Below are 19,674 nucleotides of genomic sequence, written 5' to 3'. Positions count from 1 at the left end.
CATTCAGGATCTTAGCATTGTACTGAATTCTTGCCTCGTTTGCTTCAACAACGAAGCAGTGATTGTATACATGTTATGTTGACGATACTGTATGCATGTTTTAAAGCAGTATGCAAAAAGAAATGAAATGGATTAGACAAGACCTGTTGTTTGTTGCCTCATTTCTGAAAGAAAGAGGATGAGTTTTTTATGATGTTGGAATGCTGGCTTGTAGCATCTGCAGAAGCAAAAGATTTGTTTCAAGATAGGGTTGTAGGCTTGCCTGGACTCTTCCTGTAGCCTTTTAGTATCTGGTTGTTCTGACAGTTGTGGCCAACTTAGTATTCTAGGGACAGACTGCAGCTTCTGTTTATTCATGGCCTCTTTTTGAAGTTAACAGAAGAAATATTTTTTTGCCTGTAACAGGGAAGCGATTAAAACAGTCTGAAGTGTAGACAGCTCTCAGGATGTAGTGTAGTCCCATGAGCTCACTTGTCTCTTCATGCTCTGTTTTATGGGCTGCAGGTATGAAAACAACTGTCAGTGAAGCAGAACATCCTCTGTTGTGTGAAGGCACACGAAGGGAGAAAGGGGATCTGGCACTAGCCCTGATGATCACTTACAAGGATGATCAGTCTAAGCTGAAGAAGGTGAGTTTCCCTTTGAAAGGGGAGAGGGAGAAGGAAGGGTTTGGGTTTTGATGGATTTGATAGTTTTGCCAGTGAGTATAAGTTGCTGTGTCACGTATTGATGTTTTACAAGCTGTGTTGTGGTATTTAAATTCATCTACTGCTGCAAAATTGTGTGGAGTGTGTTGCCCTGGGAGAGGCACTCTTTCCATAGGTTTCTTAAGATCCAGTCAGGAGATGTGTTGTCACTGCTTTTATTGCTAAGACAAGTCCACTCCTAAGGGTTTTTGGTGTGCAGTCTGTGTGTGGTATGGAATTGCACATGTTTTGCTGCAGTGATATTGGTTTGCAGAACAGTATAGCTAGCAAAAGCTGTTTCTTAACCTCTCACTTCTTTGATATACTAGTTCAGTACACCTGTCTGAATTTCCTATGCAAGAGAGAGAGTAAAACTCTGTCTACCCCAGAGGAAGAAAAAAAATTGAAAACTGCTGAAGCTTCAGAAAGGATTTTATTAATCTTTTATATTCAGAAATCCTCTTACACAGCAAGAACTACATTATTAGTGTCTTTTTGTCTCCTAAGAGAGAAGCATCTTTGCTATAGTCTTCTCCAGGGAACAACAGGGACACTGTGATATCAATCATGTGTGCATAAATGATCTGTCAGACTTGTGGTGTTGATTAAATATGAGAACAAACAGTAGAAGTGGACAAACCCTTAGAATGTGGTGATGCATTGTTCCCCAATTACATAATAAATTATGACAAGAAAATGTTACTGTAGGCCAGTATAAAGCAGTTTCTCTAGTGGCTTTGCCCATTTCTCAGTAATGTATGACAGGATTTTTTGAATGGTAAGTGTGGAATTTTTGTGACTTAAACAACATCTGGCAGAACTAAATTTAGAATTCTCCATTCTGTTCTTCATATACTAGAATTGCTTATTTTTTGTGAGTTTTGGGTGCTTTTCAAGGAAAGCCAGTGGCTGTTTCAAGTGAAAATGTATTATTACTGAGTCTTTGCTTCCTCAAGTAATGCAGACCACATGGCTCTCAACTGTGCATTGCATTGCTCTTTGGTGCAGGAAGATGATGCATATTTTCTAGAAAATAAGCATTTTCTTTTTTTCTCCAACAAATAAAATTTGTTGTCCACCAGGAAGTTGATTTGGTATTTTGCCTCTTTGTCTTAGTGTAATTCCTGGTCTGTTACCGTTCTGTTGAGTGCCTTCTGTTTGTTTCCCTTGCTTGTTAAGATTTTAGACAAACTCCTGGACAGAGAGAGTCAAACTCATAAGCCACAGACGCTGAGTTCTTTCTACTCATCCAGCAAGCCTGCAGTTGCCAATCAAAAATCTCCTTCCAAGCATGCTGCCCAGTCTGCTGCAGCTATCCAGCAGCTTCCAGGGACTTCTGTCACTCAGCAAGCTGCTGTAAGCACTGCAGTTCAGAGCAGTCCTGAGAACTTTGTGGAGAAGAGTACACAGGGTAAGAAGGCGTTTGCAACAGCTATGCTAAAATTTTCCATAGTTACAGCCCATTTTCCAAATCTTGAGTTAAATGTTCTTGGCCTAGTGTCAGATGATTCAAAAGAAAACTGAGACAATCCTGCTCATAAATATAATTAATTTTATAACAATCCTTTATCTTTTGATACTTGTATCTTTTAAATGGCCCCGATTTTAGAGATACAGAAACAAGATGATGTTAATGTTGTCACTGTTCTGTTTAGCAGAGAGCTCTCAGAGGTCCCCCTGTGAGCCAGCTGCAGAGGCCACTGTTTTGAAACAAGAGGGAAAGGTCCCCAGTCGTCTGGCCCTTGGAAACCGAGGTGGATACAATGGGAGATGCTGGGGTTCACCTGTCAGGCAGAAGAAGAAACACACAGGTGGGAATGGACTAGCTCATACAGCATCTAGTGCTCTCTTAGGCAGTCTGCTGGGGTGTACCCAAGAAAGCCAGAGAAGAGCTTTTTACGAGGACATGTAGTGATATGACAAAGGATAACAGCTTTAAACTGAAAGATGGGAGGTTCAGATTGGACATTAGGAATAAATTCTTTAAGGGTCGTGAGGCTCTGAACAGGTTGCACAGAGAAGTGGTGCATGCCCCATCCCTGGGAGTTCAAGACCAGGTTGGATGGGACTTGGAGAAATTCTATTCTATGACTCTGGGATTTTACTTGTCAGCCTTTCCTGTACAACAGAAGCAGCTGAGTATCTCTGAGGTGTTTGACATGGACAAATAAGTTTCCTGCCTTTCTTGAACCAGTTATGTTCTGTGTGATGGATTAGATACCTGGAGCTCAATGACTGCTGACTCTAGAAGTGCAGCACTGTGCTGCTGAACCAGAAACAAATTCAGAGAAGCTGCTGCCTCTCTATACTTCTCTTGGGAAGGGTATAAGTTAGAGGCAGAGGACGTGAAGGTTGTGCAGCATGTATCAAAGGGTTTTCTTCCTGTTTGTATAATCTGTGGAACTTGACTTTGTAAGTGCATTTGCTTCTTGTTATTATACTCTGCCACAAAACTTGGCAGGTGGAGTGAGGAGCTGTGATGGTGTGAAGGGGGGAATAAAGATGCCTTGTTCTTGGGCTCTTCTGCATTTTAATCCAAGAATTACAAAATGTCACTGATGTCTGTGGTCAAATTGATTTGATTTAATCTCTCTCAATTTGCAATGAATGCTTGTCAGCCCTAAGGCAGTCACTGACACAACTGATTTTAGCTGGGACCGCAGGTGATATGGTTCAGAGTTTACCTTCCCACATTGCATTTACCAACCCTGGTGACATTTCTGTGTTGGTTCTGGTGTTGTAGGCATGGCTAGTATTGACAGCAGTGCTCCTGAAACCACCTCTGACAGTTCTCCAACACTCAGTCGGCGTCCTCTACGTGGGGGCTGGGCAACAACATCCTGGGGCAGAGGACAGGACAGTGACAGCATCAGCAGTTCTTCAAGTGATTCACTGGGATCTTCCTCTTCCAGTGGCAGTAGGAGAGCTAGTGGGGGAGCCCGTGCAAAGACTGTGGAAGTTGGCAGGTAATGAATAATACCAATGCACAGAGGCAACCTCTAGGCCAGATGTCGGGGGCATGGCACGTGTGCGTTGGGAAATACTTGATGGGGAAAATTTGCTTTGTTTCCTCTGGACCCTAAAGACAGGAGCTCCAGCTGGCAAACTTGGGGTACTTATCTGAAAGATTCCTCTGTCTTTCTTCTAGGTATAAAGGGAGGCGGCTGGAGAGCCATGCTCCTCATGTCCCAAACCAGCCCTCAGAGGCAGCTGCTCACTTCTACTTCGAATTGGCCAAGACAGTCCTTATCAAAGCAGGTGGAAACAGCAGTACCTCTATCTTCACCCACCCTTCCTCCAGTGGTGGGCACCAGGGACCACACCGCAACCTTCACCTCTGCGCCTTTGAGATTGGGCTGTATGCACTAGGGCTGCACAACTTCGTGTCTCCCAACTGGCTCTCTCGAACTTACTCCTCGCATGTCTCTTGGATCACAGGTTACAGCAAAACTTTATTGAGAGGCTAACTTTTGGGCAGGAAGTGGGGTAGGGGGGCAAGCTTGTTCTTGAAAATGGTGATATTGGTGTGCTGTAGGAGCTGTGTGAGCAGCTCACACAGCTGCAGTAGTTGCTGATCAGCAGTGATTTACACAGTGGTCGTTCCTTGGGCCTGGGAAGTTCTTGTGACGCCTTTCTTGTTTGTACTGCAACATGCTTCAGTCTAAAAAGCCCACTTCTCATACAGAGATTGGTCTTTACCTCTCCTTCAGAAGTGTGTTGAAGTGACAGACATTTGTCAAGTATGAACATGCTCTCTGGCTATGTTCAGTTTTCACTTTTCTCTTCCTTCTGACTGCACCCATACCTACTACCTATCCATATGGCTTTTAGATGCATAAAAAACACACCTTCAAAAATTCATGTTTTCCTGACATGAATTAATAGACTGGCAGTCCAGACCGGTTTGTGGGTACGAAAATCACCTATAGCAAGTACTTTTTGCTATTTCCAATGCATTTTAGCTTAAGTAATGGTGTCCTCACTCACCACTTGCTCATTGAGGGCTCTTGTAGGTCCTGTGTTTTGGGAGGTAGCGCCTAAATTTGATGTGAACCTTAAGGGAAGCAACTGGGCTGTGTCACTGCTGCTGAAGGAAGTGAAGAGTGCACCTGCTGTTGAAAGAAAGCTGACTGTAACTGTGCTGGGCATACAGTGGTGTGAGAGTCTCTCTCACTCTTCTTCTTAGGGCAGGCCATGGAGATTGGTAGCGCAGCCTTGAACATCTTAGTGGAGTGTTGGGATGGACATCTAACTCCCCCAGAGGTGGCATCATTGGCAGACAGAGCTTCACGGGCCAGAGACTCCAACATGGTGCGGGCAGCTGCCGAACTGGCACTCAGCTGCCTGCCTCATGCCCATGCCCTGAACCCAAATGAGATCCAGAGGGCTCTGGTGCAGTGTAAGGAACAGGTGAGCATCATATGGCAGCTGCTAGTGGAGGCTGATTGCTAGCATCAAGAAGGATGTGCTGTTGTTACCTGTGGGGTTGGCTCCTTTGCTACTGCCCGGCCATAATCCCAGTTCTCTGGATTTCTTATGTTTCGTGAATAACACTGGTTATTCTGCTGCATAGCATCTGGCCGGTCCCCCGTAGTATTAGTCATTTTAGAGTGCCTTGTACTTCTCCCCTCTTGTAGTTTTTCTTTCTTGTGTTTCTCATTTTACATTCTTAACTTCCTTTGTTTCACTGCTCCCAGGACAACCTGATGCTGGAAAAGGCCTGCATGGCAGTAGAAGAGGCAGCTAAAGGAGGTGGCGTGTACCCAGAAGTCCTCTTTGAAGTAGCTCATCAGTGGTACTGGCTTTATGAACAGACTGTTGGTGGGACCCCAGCCCAGAGAGAAGGTGCCACTGGCTGCAGCGCCGGTGGCGCGCGGGCCGCATCTGAAGCGGCACGTGGCTTGGCAGACAGCCGGGTGACCTCAGAGCCGACCACAGTGACAGTGGCAGCTGCAGTAACTGCAGCAGCAACCGTCATGCCAGTGATCTCTGTGGGGTCAACCATGTACCAGCAGCACACGGTGGCAGGGCCAGCAATGGCACATACACACACGCAGGGTCTCCACCCTTACACCACCCTTCAGACTCACATCCCCTGTAATCCCCAGTATATCGGACACACTATCCAGCACATGCCGCGCCCAGCTGTCTTCCCGGTCCCTGGCTCGGCGTATCCACAGGTGAGTTTTGGCTGTGCCTTGTTCATTTACTGTGACCTTGTGTGGCTGCTTGTGTGGGAGTATGTTGGAGTGGGGAGAGCATGGCGCTCAGACCTGTCATGATTTGAGATCAGGTCCCTCTTTCTGCTCTCAGTTGCCAGTTGGTGACACTTATTTTGGCCCTCCAGCTCAGCATTTGCACAATAAAGAGCCTTTTGTAGCTGTGTTTAAAGTCTCAAGAGAATATAAAATATAATACGTCGGTAGTTCTCAATTTCTGTTGCTCTGTAGTTTCTCAGAAGGCACTGGACAGAAAGCTTGTTTTCTTGAGAGCTTGCAGGCTAAATAGAGACTATGCTGGGAAAGCTGAATAAAAGTTATTTTAACCTTTGCCTATTTTGGAAGGTCTTGGAGTGGTCTTCTGCAAAATTATTAGGGTTTTTTAAAGGAGGAGGAGCCAGCAGATGTAGTGCTCATGTGGTACAAGTTTCTGCCTTTTCTTCCTTCAGACTGGACTTTTCAAGCTCTGGGGCTTTGTGTGGGGACATGATGTTTTGAATTGCTTCTAAGTGGTCAGGCGAAGTAGCCACAACTGTTCTGTACCTTCTGTTGCAGGGTGTCCATCCAGCATTCATAGGGGCGCAGTACCCTTACTCGGTAACAGCACCGTCACTGGCAGCTACAGCAGTGTCCTTCCCTGGTGTGCCCGTCCCCTCCATGACACAGATTGCGGTGCATCCCTATCACAGTGAGACGGGACTGTCGCTGTCTTCCAATGTAGCATGTGAGTTACAGCTCTGGGCTGGGGAGCAGAGGTTTCTTTACTGTCTCTTAGCTGTTCCCCAGTGAGGTCCTGTTCCTTATTTATTACAAGTGGAATGAGGGTTCTTGCACTGGAAAGTTCTGGCCAAATGCACACCGTTCTAAAGGTGTGCATGCTCAGGGGTAGTGGGATTCCCAAGGGGGCCTGATACAGCTAGCAAGAGGAACTTCTGTTCACAAGAATTTCCAGTATGAGATTGTTTTGGCCTCAAGACTAAATCATGTTTGGAGCCCTTGTGGTCTTTCTGACATCTAACCTTTAAAAGCTTAATTCCTGCTCTCCTTGGGGCAAGGTGACCATAGATGATCTTGAGCAGACTCGTGTAATTCTCTTGGGTCAGGTGAACAGAGTGCAGGAAGCAGGCAGAGTTCTGCTACAGAAGCACTACTAAATGTTTTTTCATGCCTGAAAGGATTGGAGGCAGCCAGTGCCCAAATGTGGAACTATCAGAGATGACAGATGTTTTGTCAAGTCATGTCAATAGCTTTTGGAATGGTTGTTCGTGTGTTGTGCTAGGGCTTGTGTGATGGTGAAAATCCATGAAGTAGTGTGTAGCACTGGGGCAACAGATCTTGACTGGATTGTGGACGTGTTGTCATTGCCATGGAGTTCTATACCAGTGGGTTGCACTTGACCCCAATCTCTGCTAACCCCTCACTGGAGAGGCTGTAATGTTTCCCTGTTTTCAGTGTGTTGCAACCCACCAGGTGCTGGAAGACTGGTATGTGGAAAAACACTGAAGAGTTGTGTTGATCTCTGTCATATTCAGAGTATCTGGAGAGTAATTTCAGTTATTTTTTTATCCAGTATTTTGATGCTAAAAAGCTAGCACAAAAGCAAATAAAACAGTCTTGAAGGCCTTAGGATCTCATAGCTGCCAGCCTTAGTCACAATCTGATGCTGTGAGTGTTCATTGTGAGAAACCATTTCTGTATTCCTCCAAAGAGTTATGAATCTTCCAGAAGTGCTAATTCATCTTAGAACACTTAAAATAGCAAAAGGAGAAAACAACCCCACCCTTTCCAGTTGCCATTGTTTACGGCTTCCATAAACTTATTTTCAGTTCTTACAATACTGTTTCACTATTCCTGAAGTACAGAATCATGTGGTGATGCCTGAGCTCTGACAATAATTTACCTCAATCTTACAGGTTATTCTCCTTGGCCAGACTTCAAATGCAGTATCAATTTTGCCTTGCTTTGTGCAGTGTTTGGCACTTTGTGTGCCCTTGGTTGAGGGGGTTAGACAGGTCTTTCCTGGGAGCCGTATTGTTCTCAGGTATTTAACTATGCACTAGCAAACATGGAGGGGGAAATAAAAAGGAGCTTACAGCAGTGCTCAAGCTGGTGTAATAGCATCATAGAGAAACTGTGAAGTAAGGGTAACAATTTGCACACACCTAATGGCATCTGTGCTCTGGAGTTCTCAAGCAAACCTTGCTTTTTGTTCTTTGTACCTTTCTTGAGAGGGACAGGTAAATTTGAGTCTTGTAAGAGTTCAGCTTAGTGATTCAGTGTTTGCTGCTGTCTGTACAAGTTCAGGTGGTACAATGCAATGGATTTGCATTTGAAATCTGCCATTTCCCTTGAGTTTGCTCATACTAGTTAAGTGTCTGAAGGTGACAACTTCTCAAGTCTCCTTGCTGTTTTTTACTGTTGATACATGCTGCCAGTGTGTGCAGGGACTGTTCTTTCCAGGGACGGATTGGAGGTCAGCCTGCAGTAACAGCCTTCCTGAACCGAGTGACAGCTGTCGTACAGCTGAAGTGGAAGAACCTTGATTGTTGGACTTGATCTTTGAGTGACTTAATTCTGTTCCTGCTCAGTAATTTTCCTGGCAGTTTCTCATCATACAGACATACACATGATTGTTTCCTTGGACAAGAAATCAGAACCAAACATTTCGTTTAATAATAGCAAATGTCTTCGAATCAACAAATGTTTACAAGTAAAACATGGATTTTGTGCATGTTCACAAGATACTTCAGAAGAAATGGACACACATGTAACTGACCCTGTCAGGCCCACCTTGCAAACAGAATAGAGCTATTTTCTGGCCCATTGTATTTCAGTTGTAATCCTGTGGGTTTTGGTTGCTTTATTGTTCTGTTTAGGGGAATATAACCCTACACTGGCAGGGGGCAGTCAGGTGAAGGAGATGATGTCCCAAGTAAACCTTCTTTTAGGCTGGTGCTGGGTCCTAATGCTGCTGTTTTGCTCTCTTCAGTAGGCAGTGTCCATGCAGGATCAACGTTCCCAGCGATTCAGGGTGCTTCCTTGACAACTCTGTCCTCACAGCCCAACTCCCTTGTTACGGGGGGTTTTCCTGCCGAGGATGAGCAGCACAGCCAGCCTGTGAGCCCCCAGGGTCTGCACTACCTCCACTCTGCATACCGAGTTGGTAAGGATGGCCAAGTGGGTTTCTGTAGTCCCCTTGAGAGGGATTCAGGGCAAGGCTGCAGGTTTTCACTGTCAATTTGGCAATTGGCTGCTGCACCTGTTGAGGGTGACTGCACCTGAGGGACATGAGGAAAGCAAGTTTATGATCAGATGTGGAGTCTAAAACAGAAGGTGAAGCATTGTAAGATTGGACAATCTTTACTTTTCGGGACCATCAGAGCATTATGATCAGATGTGGAGTCTAAAACAGAAGGTGAAGCATTGTAAGATTGGACAATTACTTTTCGGGACCATCAGAGCGGAAAAGAAAACTAAGTGGGTTAAGGCTGGGAAGAGTCTTGCCTTTCAGCAGATGTACATAAAGGAGCCTGAATAGGGCTCCAAGGATGTGACTGTGCAAGTTGTGACTATATGATAAAATGATATTTGACTCCTGCTGCTCAGGGATGGGGAGGGCACACCTCTAGTTTAATAGCAGCTGAGTCTTCAGATGCACAAAGGAAGTGCCCTGTGCCTCTCCACTTATTTGTTAACGATAGATGCAGAGGGAACTTCTATTTAGTGAAGAGTGGGTATGTAATTAGTATTCCTTTCCCAGTCACACTGGTTATGAGAAAATAAGAGTGTCTGCCTGAATTGCCATTGGTACAAGAATAGTAGTCTTGGGGTTTGGGATTAAGCTTAGATTGCAGTAAGCTGCTGTAGTAGTACGTAGTAAGCTACTTGTACAGACTCATGGTTCAACCCAGTGGATACTTGATGTAGGATAAGAAAGCCTCTAAAATAAGCAAAGGAAGAGAAACAGCAAGAAAATGGAAGGAACACTTGACCTTTTTTTAAAAGCTAGAATAGAGTACTTGTTAGCTAGAAAGGTGTGCAGATGTAGTTTAAAATACCAGTGGTACATGGCATGCCATGAGGGGTGTTTAGTAACCTGAATAAGAGAGAGGCGCACAGGCAGGGAAGATGGTCTGGAAGATCAGGATGTGGCACATGTTGGTGTTTGAATATTGTTTAAATGGGTGGATTTGTCTGAAGGACTGTAATGGCATAAGTGAAATGTTTGCAGATTGGCAATCCTGCAGCTCAGTGGTAGCCTGTTGTCTTTGCTGCAGAGCAGGCTGGCTTGGGTAGCTTCTCCGTTGCAAAATTTAGATCAAAAGCTTTGCTTTCAGGACATTTCTTGTAGTGCAGCCTTTGGGGCTCTCTGCTTGACGCAGCCATGGATGCTTGAGTGTCTCTTTGCAGCTCTGGTGAGGGGTGATGGCTGTGCCGGTTTCCCTGCCTGGAGAAGCAGATCCAGATGTTCTTGCAGATGGTTCCTGTGCTGGCAGGCTCCAAGGCTGGCCTTTTGTTTCTGTCTGGACTCTGCAGCTGTGGAATTTTGTGCTGGTGGAGGGCAGGCCAGTCAGGTTGTGTTGTAGTGAGTGAAATGCTAGACTTAGCCTTACTGGCAGAAGTGCTGCTTGACTGTGGCTGCCCCTTTCTCACAGGGATGCTGGCTCTGGAGATGCTTGGCCGAAGAGCTCACAACGACCATCCCAACAACTTCTCCCGCAGCCCGCCCTACACTGAGGATGTAAAATGGCTCCTTGGGTTAGCTGCAAAGTTAGGTAAGGCTCAGAGCAGTACTTAACAGAAATCCACTTGCTGGGATTTGGGCTATGATGGGAAAAAGCTCTTGAAGGAATGAAACTTCAAGGATTGGGCGAGCCTGATATCAGTGCCATTCCTGAGAGAAGATCCCTACTGCTCTTTCATCCATTCATTTGTCCCATTTTTGGGTTCTGAAGGCATGCTGTTGAATTCTGAGTCACTGGATGAAGTACATGAGATTGGACAGGGTTCAGAGCTTGTATCTCTTCCATTCTATAATATCGATTCTTTTCCATTTGCACTATATTGTAGGTATTCCTCTTATGTATATTTATACTTTCTGTGAAGACTTTTTATAGCAATAGGTGCTCAAAACACCTATTTTTGGGGGGGGTTGCTTGTTTTTACTTCCATTTTGCTCTTGGATCTTTTTTGTCAGCTCACTTTCTAAATTCTTCCATAAGCCGTAAGAACTAAAAAAATCTTTACAAACAGCTTTCTATGTAGCTTCTGTATATTTATACTTTCTGTGAAGACTTTTTATAGCAATAGGTGCTCAAAACACCTATTTTTGGGGGGGGTTGCTTGTTTTTACTTCCATTTTGCTCTTGGATCTTTTTTGTCAGCTCACTTTCTAAATTCTTCCATAAGCCGTAAGAACTAAAAAAATCTTTACAAACAGCCTTCTATGCAGCTTCTGCTGGCAGAGCTCCACTGTAGGAAGTGGTGGGGAAGCTTGACTTATGTCTACAGCCTCCTTAAAGCCTGAGTGCTGAGGCATCTAGGTGCTTCCTTGATGGGCAGTCAGGAAACAGTGGAGAAGGTAGAGTGTTATCCTTGTCTGTCTAGTAACCTTGTCACATTAGTTTCCTTTCACATCTCCTTTAAAGAAAAGTGAATTTGGGAACACCAGTAACTGAGGTGGTATCTGGTCTCCTCAAACCTAATGGATATAGCAGAATCTTCTCTGTCCCATGAGTTTGCTAGACTGTCTCCCCCAAGCCTGCTGGAGGATGCAGTACATGGAGAAGGTGCTCCAGATCCAGGTTCTTACTGTGAAGTGTGATTTCTTGTGTGTCTGTTATCTTAGCACTGTTGTTCTGACTTCCTCCTGTGCAGGTGTAAACTACGTGCATCAGTTTTGCGTTGGTGCTGCCAAGGGGGTGCTGAGCCCTTTTGTGCTCCAGGAGATCATCATGGAAGCTCTACAGAGGCTCAACCCTGCCCATGTGCACAACCACCTGCGCACCCCAGCCTTCCACCAGCTGGTGCAGAGGTGCCAGCAGGCCTATATGCAGGTAAAGTGTGGCTTATCTTTTTGCCAGTCAGAGCTGCCAGCCCATTGCCTGCCTTGGAGGTGCTGCCTGTGTGTGCATGTGCAGAGGGGAAGGGGCCTTGGGCACTGGGAGCTGACGTGGTCCATTTCCTGATGCAGCCTTTTCCCTCAGCAGGGACTGGAGTAGATATCACGTGCCTGAATGGGGGCTGCATGCAAAAGAACTCACTGTACTGCCTCTGCCAAGGCCTTCCACCTCCTGTGCTCTTCCATGAAGGCTGGGGTGGTTGTGTTCTTTCTCACTCCAAATGCTACGTGTACCTTTTAACTTCTGAACTTTCTTTGTTTTCAAGCCTCATGTCCACCCCTGTCCCTAGCCCATCCTTTTTACTTTTTTGTTAGTAGTAGCCTGTTTTCCCTTCCTCACAAAGTCCTGGCATGGCTGTCTGGTGTGCCAGTGCTGACACCAACAGTGGAAATGGCTTGGTCAGCTACCAGCACAGATATCCCAGGCTTTGCTGAAACCAGTGTTTCAGCGAGCCAGCTGGAATACCAAAGCTGCCTGTTTTTTAAAACAGTGCAATCAAGACACCTCACATATACCTGCTTCTCTTGAATAAATCACCAGAGGGTGATTCTGCAGCCATATTGGCCAGATTGAATTAGCTGTTCTATCACCCTAGATGGTATTTTTGAGACAAGACAACTTCTTCATTTGACCTCGAAAGCTAAGCCTGTTTTGGGGCCTTCTTTGAGAAGCTGATAGAAGTGACAGTGTAAAAAGCCTAGAGATATTTTGTAGCAATTTAGCGTAAACTTTACTCAGCCCATGTCCCTTAGCAAAGGAGATATACAGTGACCAGGCTGGGTGTAACCTGCAGAATGAAAGGTTGTGAGGGTTGGATGCTGGTGGGGTAGAATATTAGTGCTCATGACATAGAGGACACTTGCTGATGCTGTGTGCTGCATTTTGGTGCTCTGAGGGAGCACTGCTCTTGGGTGTGCTGGGGTGTAGGACACAGCACTGCTGCTTTTGAGGTACTCTGTCAGAGCTGCGAGTCTTGGCAGCACTGGTGGGTAACAGGACCATGTGGCCTATTGCTCTGGGAGCTCAGTCTTCTGAGTTTCACCAGCAGGAGGGTGGTGAGCAAATGCCTTAAGGCTCTTTCCCTTTTCCCATCCAGTACATCCATCATCGGCTGATCCATCTCACTCCAGCTGACTACGATGACTTTGTGAATGCCATCCGCAGCGCCAGAAGCGCCTTCTGCCTGACTCCCATGGGCATGATGCAGTTTAATGATATTCTCCAGAACCTAAAGCGCAGCAAGCAGACAAAGGAGCTGTGGCAAAGGGTCTCTCTGGAAATGACCACCTTCTCACCATGACATCAGGTGGAGCTCCACGGACACACGACCCTTTGCCCCCAACATAGTTGTAGTTCCATTTACACCATCCTTCCTTCTGGTGTCTTTTTTATTTTAGTTTTAACTTGTTGGAAACCACTGATCTGATGTATTTATACCATGACATTCCTCTCCAGCACTGTTGCGTGTTGGCGCTCTGCTTTGCTCGCTCTTCCTCCTCCTTCTCAGTGGGCTGCAGGCTTGAGAAGCATCAGGAAATGAGAAGGAAGTTGAGCTGGCTGCCCTGTGGTGTAGTCACCGCTTTTTTCCCTGAGCCCTGGGAGGCTGTTCTGCGAGCAGTTTGCAGTGTGATTGCGCACATGTTAGAGGGGTTGGGGATTCTGTCTGAAATATTTATTTTGGCATTTATAAATATGTAAACTTTTTTTTTTTTTTTGTATGAGCTTCTCTTACTCCACACACCATCTCCTTTTGGAGAGTGGCTGGAACTGCTGTGCACAGTGAGTGCTCCCTCCATCCCTTTCAGCACCTCCTGGTGAGAGAAGCTGAGACTGGAGTAGCAGGGCCAGGGCCACCTCTGCAGCTTTCTGCAGCAGCTGAGGACAGAGGTTGGAGCTCGGGTAGTGAGTCCTTGACTGCACTGAGCTGCCTGGAAACTGCCAGAAGTGCTTGAGCTCTTTCTCAGGAGCGTCCCTCACTGGGCACTGCTGGCTCACAGAATGTTTTGATCCCGGTTGTTACAAGTTGTACAATCCTGTTTCTTTTGGCTGGGGTATTACTCTCCTGTAATCACTTTCTTATCCCTCCTCTCTTCTCGTTTCCTGATTAAACACTTGTTTTCTTAGACTGACTCTCTTCTCTCTGCTATGATGTTGGCAGTCTGAAGGAGCTGGCCAGCTGTGTGTCAGTGGGAGCTCCTGTGAGCCTTGGTAGGTGGCTGCTGTGCTCTGGGGACAGCAGTCCAGCACAAGCTGGGGCCCAAAGGTTTCTTGCCTGGTACTGCTCTGACAATAACCTGCCCCTGCAGAGGCTGAGGTACATGTTTGATGGGTGTTGGGAGAGTTGGTGGTAAGCGTGGGATATTCTTCCTACAGTTCTGTCAGTCACTGGGTTCCTTTTCTAGCCTTGATAATGTGTGATAACGCAGAGCCTTGTATTTCCCAAGTATTGTGCAGAACACCAGCTGCTCCCATGTATTTGGAGAGCTATTTGGTGGACTATGAAAGATATCTAGTAGGGATGGCGTTGCAGAAAATTAAGTTTAGATAGCTTAAGTGTATAAGCACATACATTTCAGGGCTTTTAAAGTGGAAGTTAAATGACTCATGGATGCTAAGAATCCCATTTCTCAGCAGTAATGTATTTTGCTTCTTACTTGGGTTTAGCCAATGAGTTTTCGTTTCTACAAGTTAGAAATATGTGCCTGTTTGATATTTTCAATGATACTCTTAAAGAATAAAGTAAATCATAGGCACAGGGCAAAAGAGATGAACAGGCTCTTTGGGTTTGGCTTTGTGTACTGCACAGGTCAGAGAGTATGGCTTAGGTTCCTCTACTTCTGATTGTGCAACAGTAACTATTTAAAGATGTCCTTATAGCTCCTTGTGTTCCTCCATAACATTTCTAGTTGCATGCTAACTAGAAATGCAGATGATCGTCATAATGGGTTAGGCTCTGTGTTTTTTAAACTGAAGTCTGTGCTGATTATGAGCTGCCTGTTACTTGGCAAAACTTCTGGATTTGACTGGAGAGCACAGCCTAATGATGTGTGGAAGGTTTGGGTTCCTAGAACACTTTCTGTGCTCTGGTTCTTGCATGTTCAGAAGTGTGAAAGGAGCATAGGGAAAAATGAGTTGTCTAATAAAGTCTAATCTTTTCTGATGCTATAGGGGAAAAATCTGTGGAAGAGAAGGGAGCATGTTTTAGACGGAAAGAAGCAGAGGGGAAATGGGTAAAAGAGCTGAATATCAGGAGCAGAAGTGACTTGTAGCATTAAGGATTTGGATTGAATAGGGAAATGAAATGTCAGAGCCTCATCTGAGATGTTGATTGGAAAAATACGCTTACACCCTGAGCAGGTGAGTTGTCAGACCACTGTGTGGTAATTTGTTGTTGTTCCTGAGCCAAGTCCCATGAAATATATCTGAGCAGGGACAGAAGAAAGTGAGGAAAGAGAGGATGATGTTTTTTATTGCCATGTGGCTGTGAGGTTATTGAGGTATTTTTCCTTTATAAGAGATGGGATGAGCCCTGATGGCCCCAGAAGCATTCATTTCCTGTTAAAAAAGAACAGTTATTACCCACTGCAGTCTTGTTAGTCAGTCAGTATTCCAGGAGTGGGAAACATATATAGGCTTAGAAATTCTGAAAAGACATTTCAGAAGAAGACCTGTAAAAGAGGTTGCAGGCAACTCAAATTTACTTTTTCTGTTAACACGTGTTTTTTCACTTGGAGTAAATGTTCCCTAGGACTTTCCCAGCAACACATGAAATGTCTCCATCCCTGGACATGTTCACCTATTACCATCTTTCTTGCCTGTGAAAATTTTCTTTTGGAGGCATATTCAGAAAGAATATAAGAATATAACTCATATTCTTTCCAGGAATATGAGTTAACAGAACAGTATTTGCCTTTGAACTTCAGTGTCTTTACAGCCCATGAACAAGGTGAGTTTGGGCTGTCCTTTAATGAAATGATGTGCCTGGCAAGAGGTATGGCTGTAATTAGCTGAAAAGCCCCCTATCTCGTTTTGTTTACAGTCTGTACTATTTATTTGGGATTTTTATTTTGGTTTTTGGAGAGTCTATTCAGAACTAGCCTTCTGGAGAGGTGTTGAAACTTAAGTTTTAAAATTTTTTTGCTTGTGTGTGTTTTTTATCAAGCCTGGAACTGTGGTATTTTGGAGCACAATACAGCTTTCACTTTCCCACCTTATTTAGCAGCAGCTTGGCTATTGCTACACAGTGCTGGAGTGCTCTGTGGAACCTTGGAAACCTCAGTCAGTGGAAATGGGGTAAGCATTGAAGTACCAATGAAGTTCTTCACCACCTCTTGGTCAAAGTTGTCAGCTGTAACAACATGGCATAAATTTAGAATAGTTTTCTATGAGGCAGAAAAGTTGTAGTTTTCTTACCTAGATATTAAGAGATGGGCAGCATATAAAAATGAATTTTTCAGGATGTGACTGGGAAAAGGATGTGCCAAAAGAGATATGTTCTTACAGTAGTCTGCTACCACTGACTTTTTTTTCTCTTTTTTTTCTTTTTCCCTTTTTTTTTTTTTTTGAACTGAGGTGCAGAAAGTAAAAGGTTGGGCCATCAGGACTTCTCAGCATTTGCTCACCATGACTGCATAGGAGTTTTCTTTTAAACCCTTTGAAGCCATAGACCAAATGGCTTTCAACTACAGTTTATTTAAAATATTTTGTGTTTTCTCTTTCTGTGCCTGAATTTAAGTGCCATTGACCATGATTATGGTGAAGGCAGGGTCTTTTGGTTGGTGTTTTTTTTGTTTGTTTTTATTTTTCCCCCTCACTATCTCCTTGCCCCCAGAATAATTCAAATGTGGCTTTTGAACTCATTTCTGCTTCCTGTTTCCATTTTAAGAGTATTTGCACTTGGGGCAGGATGGTGGACACACCTCTCCCAAAGTAGCATTAATTTGTGGAAGCTGGAAGTGCAGGTGGGGCTGTTCTGGGTGAGGGTTTTCATTTGAGCTGAGGACTAGTGAGTGCTCTCCCTGAGGGCACCATGCAGATGAAGTGTGTGTGCTGTCAGGAGCTGCCATTACTGAATAGTGTTTCTGCTTCTTGTAAAGACTGATTGTACTCTGTAAACAAGTGACTTTTTATCTTGAGGGCATTGTGTGCTCCCAGTTACAGTATTCATAACTACTCAGTGCTGTCCAGGCTGCACTGCAAAATTCCTTTTTTTGCCATGAAGGAGTTGTGAGTTTTAAGGGGAAAATGGTGGAAATGCATTGAATCTAGTACATATCTGGTATATGTACGTAGCATGCACTGTGAACAGGGACTGGGTCCCTGACATTTCCTTCCATGTCCTTCTTACATTGCCTCATTTAAGTCGGCCAAGAATTTTTATCTGTAAGTCCTGAAGAGCACCTTTTCCAGTGACCTGTGGGGTTATGGCCCAGCCTGATTCATGATCCTGTCACTGTAAGTGACATAACCACGAGCTGGATTCTGATTGCTGCAATGGTGTCACCACTATGGACCTGCTGGTTTACAAGCATTGTGGAGAGATGTGAGAGCTGACAAAGCTATGGAGATGAGAAAGGTGAATGACCAAGTCTTGGAAGAAAGCCACATTTTAAAGCTAAAAACAGATTATTTCTACATAGACTAGTGGAGATGAGTGTCAGGAATACTTTTTGTAGCAAAACAGCCTGCTGAGTGTTTCAGAAGTGAATATTACTTGGTTTGTTGTGGTTTTTAACCCCCACAAGCCTTTAAGAAAAAAGGAACAAGCAAACTGATAAATGGAGAGAAGGGACCAGTGTTCTATCTGTGTTCTGCTGTGTGATGGGGGATGGAGTCCTGTACTCAGGCAGCCTGAAAACACTTTTATGTGTTGGCTGTCACTGTGGTGGTGTCTTGTGTGCAGTTGCACCATGTCAGCCAGGAGTCCCTCAGGATCAGCATTGTTTGATTCATTTGGCACGTTTGGACCTGTTTATCATTACTTTTCTGGCCATGTTACTACTGATACAGCAAAACGATCAGCAAGGAATCAAAGGATTTTCTTTCCAACGAGTGTAAGAGCTGAAAAACATCAGGGTGAGGTTGATCAAGTGGCTTGTTAGATTTCTGTGTGTTATTCTGACTTCCAGGAGCTGCAGGTTTCTGTCAGGAATATTTGTCTTTGCAGTGCTGTCATCCAATGAAAATTGCAATTTTCAGTCATCAGCTTTTTGTGTAGAAGTGATACATGCTGCCACCTAGAGAGAAATTATTCAGTTCCCTTAGGAGGTCTTCATCCTATAGTTGAGATTTCATGCCAGTGTTCCCTGAATGTTGTGCTGACTAGAAAGAGGCAGCAGACAACTTTTAAGTATCTTCCTAAATGAATTCCTGAGGTGGTTTACAAGCACAAGCTACAAAGAGAGTCCTATTGTTGTTTTGCCAGTTTTCACCTTTCATGCACCTGGCTATAAGAATCACATGGCCTTCTGATTCCTGGGTCAAATGACTCCTTTTTAAATGGGAGTTGCATGAGACTAAAGAAGTTTTTTTTAAATACATTACCAAAAAAAACCTCTTACGGTCCTGTTTTGTGCTTATCATTTTCCTTTGTCTTAGAAGTGAACTGGTTACCATGAACTTCTGCTACACAGCAGTGAGGCAAGAAGGTGAGGTTTGTTTCTACTCTGGAAGTGTGAGGATCTGGAATATTTTAGTGCCAAATGGGTCAGTACCTAGCACCCAGTGTCTCTCCCTAAAAAAAGATGGGGGTTGGTGGCTTTTTGATATCACAGAGCTTCTGATATTATACATGCTTCTCTTAGGAGGCAGTGTTTGGTTCCACAGCTTTGAAGAGATGACTGGAACACAGGTAGCTTCTGCATCCATGTGCTGTCAGAGAAAGGTAGCTTTGAAAACAGCTCTTCATCAGGTAAGGACATCCTGTATTTGGAGCTGTCCATAGCAGGTGCTTTGTTTGTCATTAGCATAAGCAGTAAGAACTAGTGCAGTCCAGAAATTAAGCAACCAGGGGAGGGAAGAACTAATGAGACTCCACAGTTGCCATTTGCTGCCTTGAGTGACAAACTATTACCAGTAAAGTAACACTGACTTACTGAGCCCCTCCCAACATTTATTCCTCACACCACATTTATTTTTACTGGGCCTCTCCTCAAAGATGTACCATAGTCTGAGGTAAAGCATGAAGTGATTGTGTGACGATCTATCATGAATTAAGAGCAGGAAAACATTCAAGGGAGCAGCACAATCATTAATCCTGGGATCCTCCACCTCCTGTGGCAGCATGTGAAAATGCCTTGCTGCTGCCAGGGTTATTTGTGAAGCGTCTGGTGGAGGGAGAGCTGTAGGACTGTTTTACAATGCTTTCACAAGCATGACTACTCAAACAATGTTTTCCTTCCAGTTTTTACTGTAAGGACTGCTGTGCCAGGCACACCTGGACATGAGGGACAGAGCCAAGCTCTGCTATGGCAGGCACAGCAGCTGGAAACAACTGCAATAGCCAAGAATGGCCCCAAAGTCATCGCTGTTGCAAACCAGTGAGAATGAATCTCAAACTCCAGGCTGGCTGCAAGCTGTAGCACACTGCTTCTGCCTTGTTTCAAATGTAAGTGAAACACCATTGTTGCCTTTCCAAATACCAGCTCG

At 44.7% G+C, this 19,674-nt stretch overlaps 1 protein-coding gene across 6 annotated transcripts in view; it reads left to right on the top strand.

The window, feature by feature from the left end:
- ZSWIM8 (zinc finger SWIM-type containing 8) overlaps positions 1-19,629 on the top strand; it is a 60,257-nt gene extending 40,628 nt beyond the window's left edge. The window contains exons 15-28 of one of the 6 annotated variants that reach the window (XR_005952710.1): positions 505-629; positions 1,866-2,097; positions 2,342-2,497; positions 3,430-3,652; positions 3,835-4,124; positions 4,873-5,096; positions 5,384-5,866; positions 6,461-6,629; positions 8,895-9,068; positions 10,561-10,680; positions 11,783-11,961; positions 13,124-18,732; positions 18,831-18,937; positions 19,430-19,629. Coding sequence is in view for 2 of the 6 variants with exons in the window: in XM_041405170.1 (XP_041261104.1) it covers positions 505-629; positions 1,866-2,097; positions 2,342-2,497; positions 3,430-3,652; positions 3,835-4,124; positions 4,873-5,096; positions 5,384-5,866; positions 6,461-6,629; positions 8,895-9,068; positions 10,561-10,680; positions 11,783-11,961; positions 13,124-13,327 (2,579 nt within the window). In the remaining 4 variants the exon portion in view is untranslated. Of the gene's footprint in view, positions 1-504; positions 630-1,865; positions 2,098-2,341; positions 2,498-3,429; positions 3,653-3,834; positions 4,125-4,872; positions 5,097-5,383; positions 5,867-6,460; positions 6,630-8,894; positions 9,069-10,560; positions 10,681-11,782; positions 11,962-13,123 lie in introns of all 6 variants that reach the window. The other 5 variants (XR_005952709.1, XR_005952708.1, XR_005952711.1 and 2 more) reach the window with 5 other exon arrangements.
- The last annotated feature ends 45 nt before the right edge of the window (positions 19,630-19,674 follow it).

The sequence above is a fragment of the Onychostruthus taczanowskii genome, unplaced genomic scaffold (assembly GCF_017590055.1).
Source record: "Onychostruthus taczanowskii isolate IOZ18803 unplaced genomic scaffold, ASM1759005v1 scaffold22, whole genome shotgun sequence".
Classification (NCBI taxonomy): Eukaryota; Metazoa; Chordata; class Aves; order Passeriformes; family Passeridae; genus Onychostruthus; species Onychostruthus taczanowskii.
This window is presented reverse-complemented; position numbering and strand designations above follow the sequence as displayed.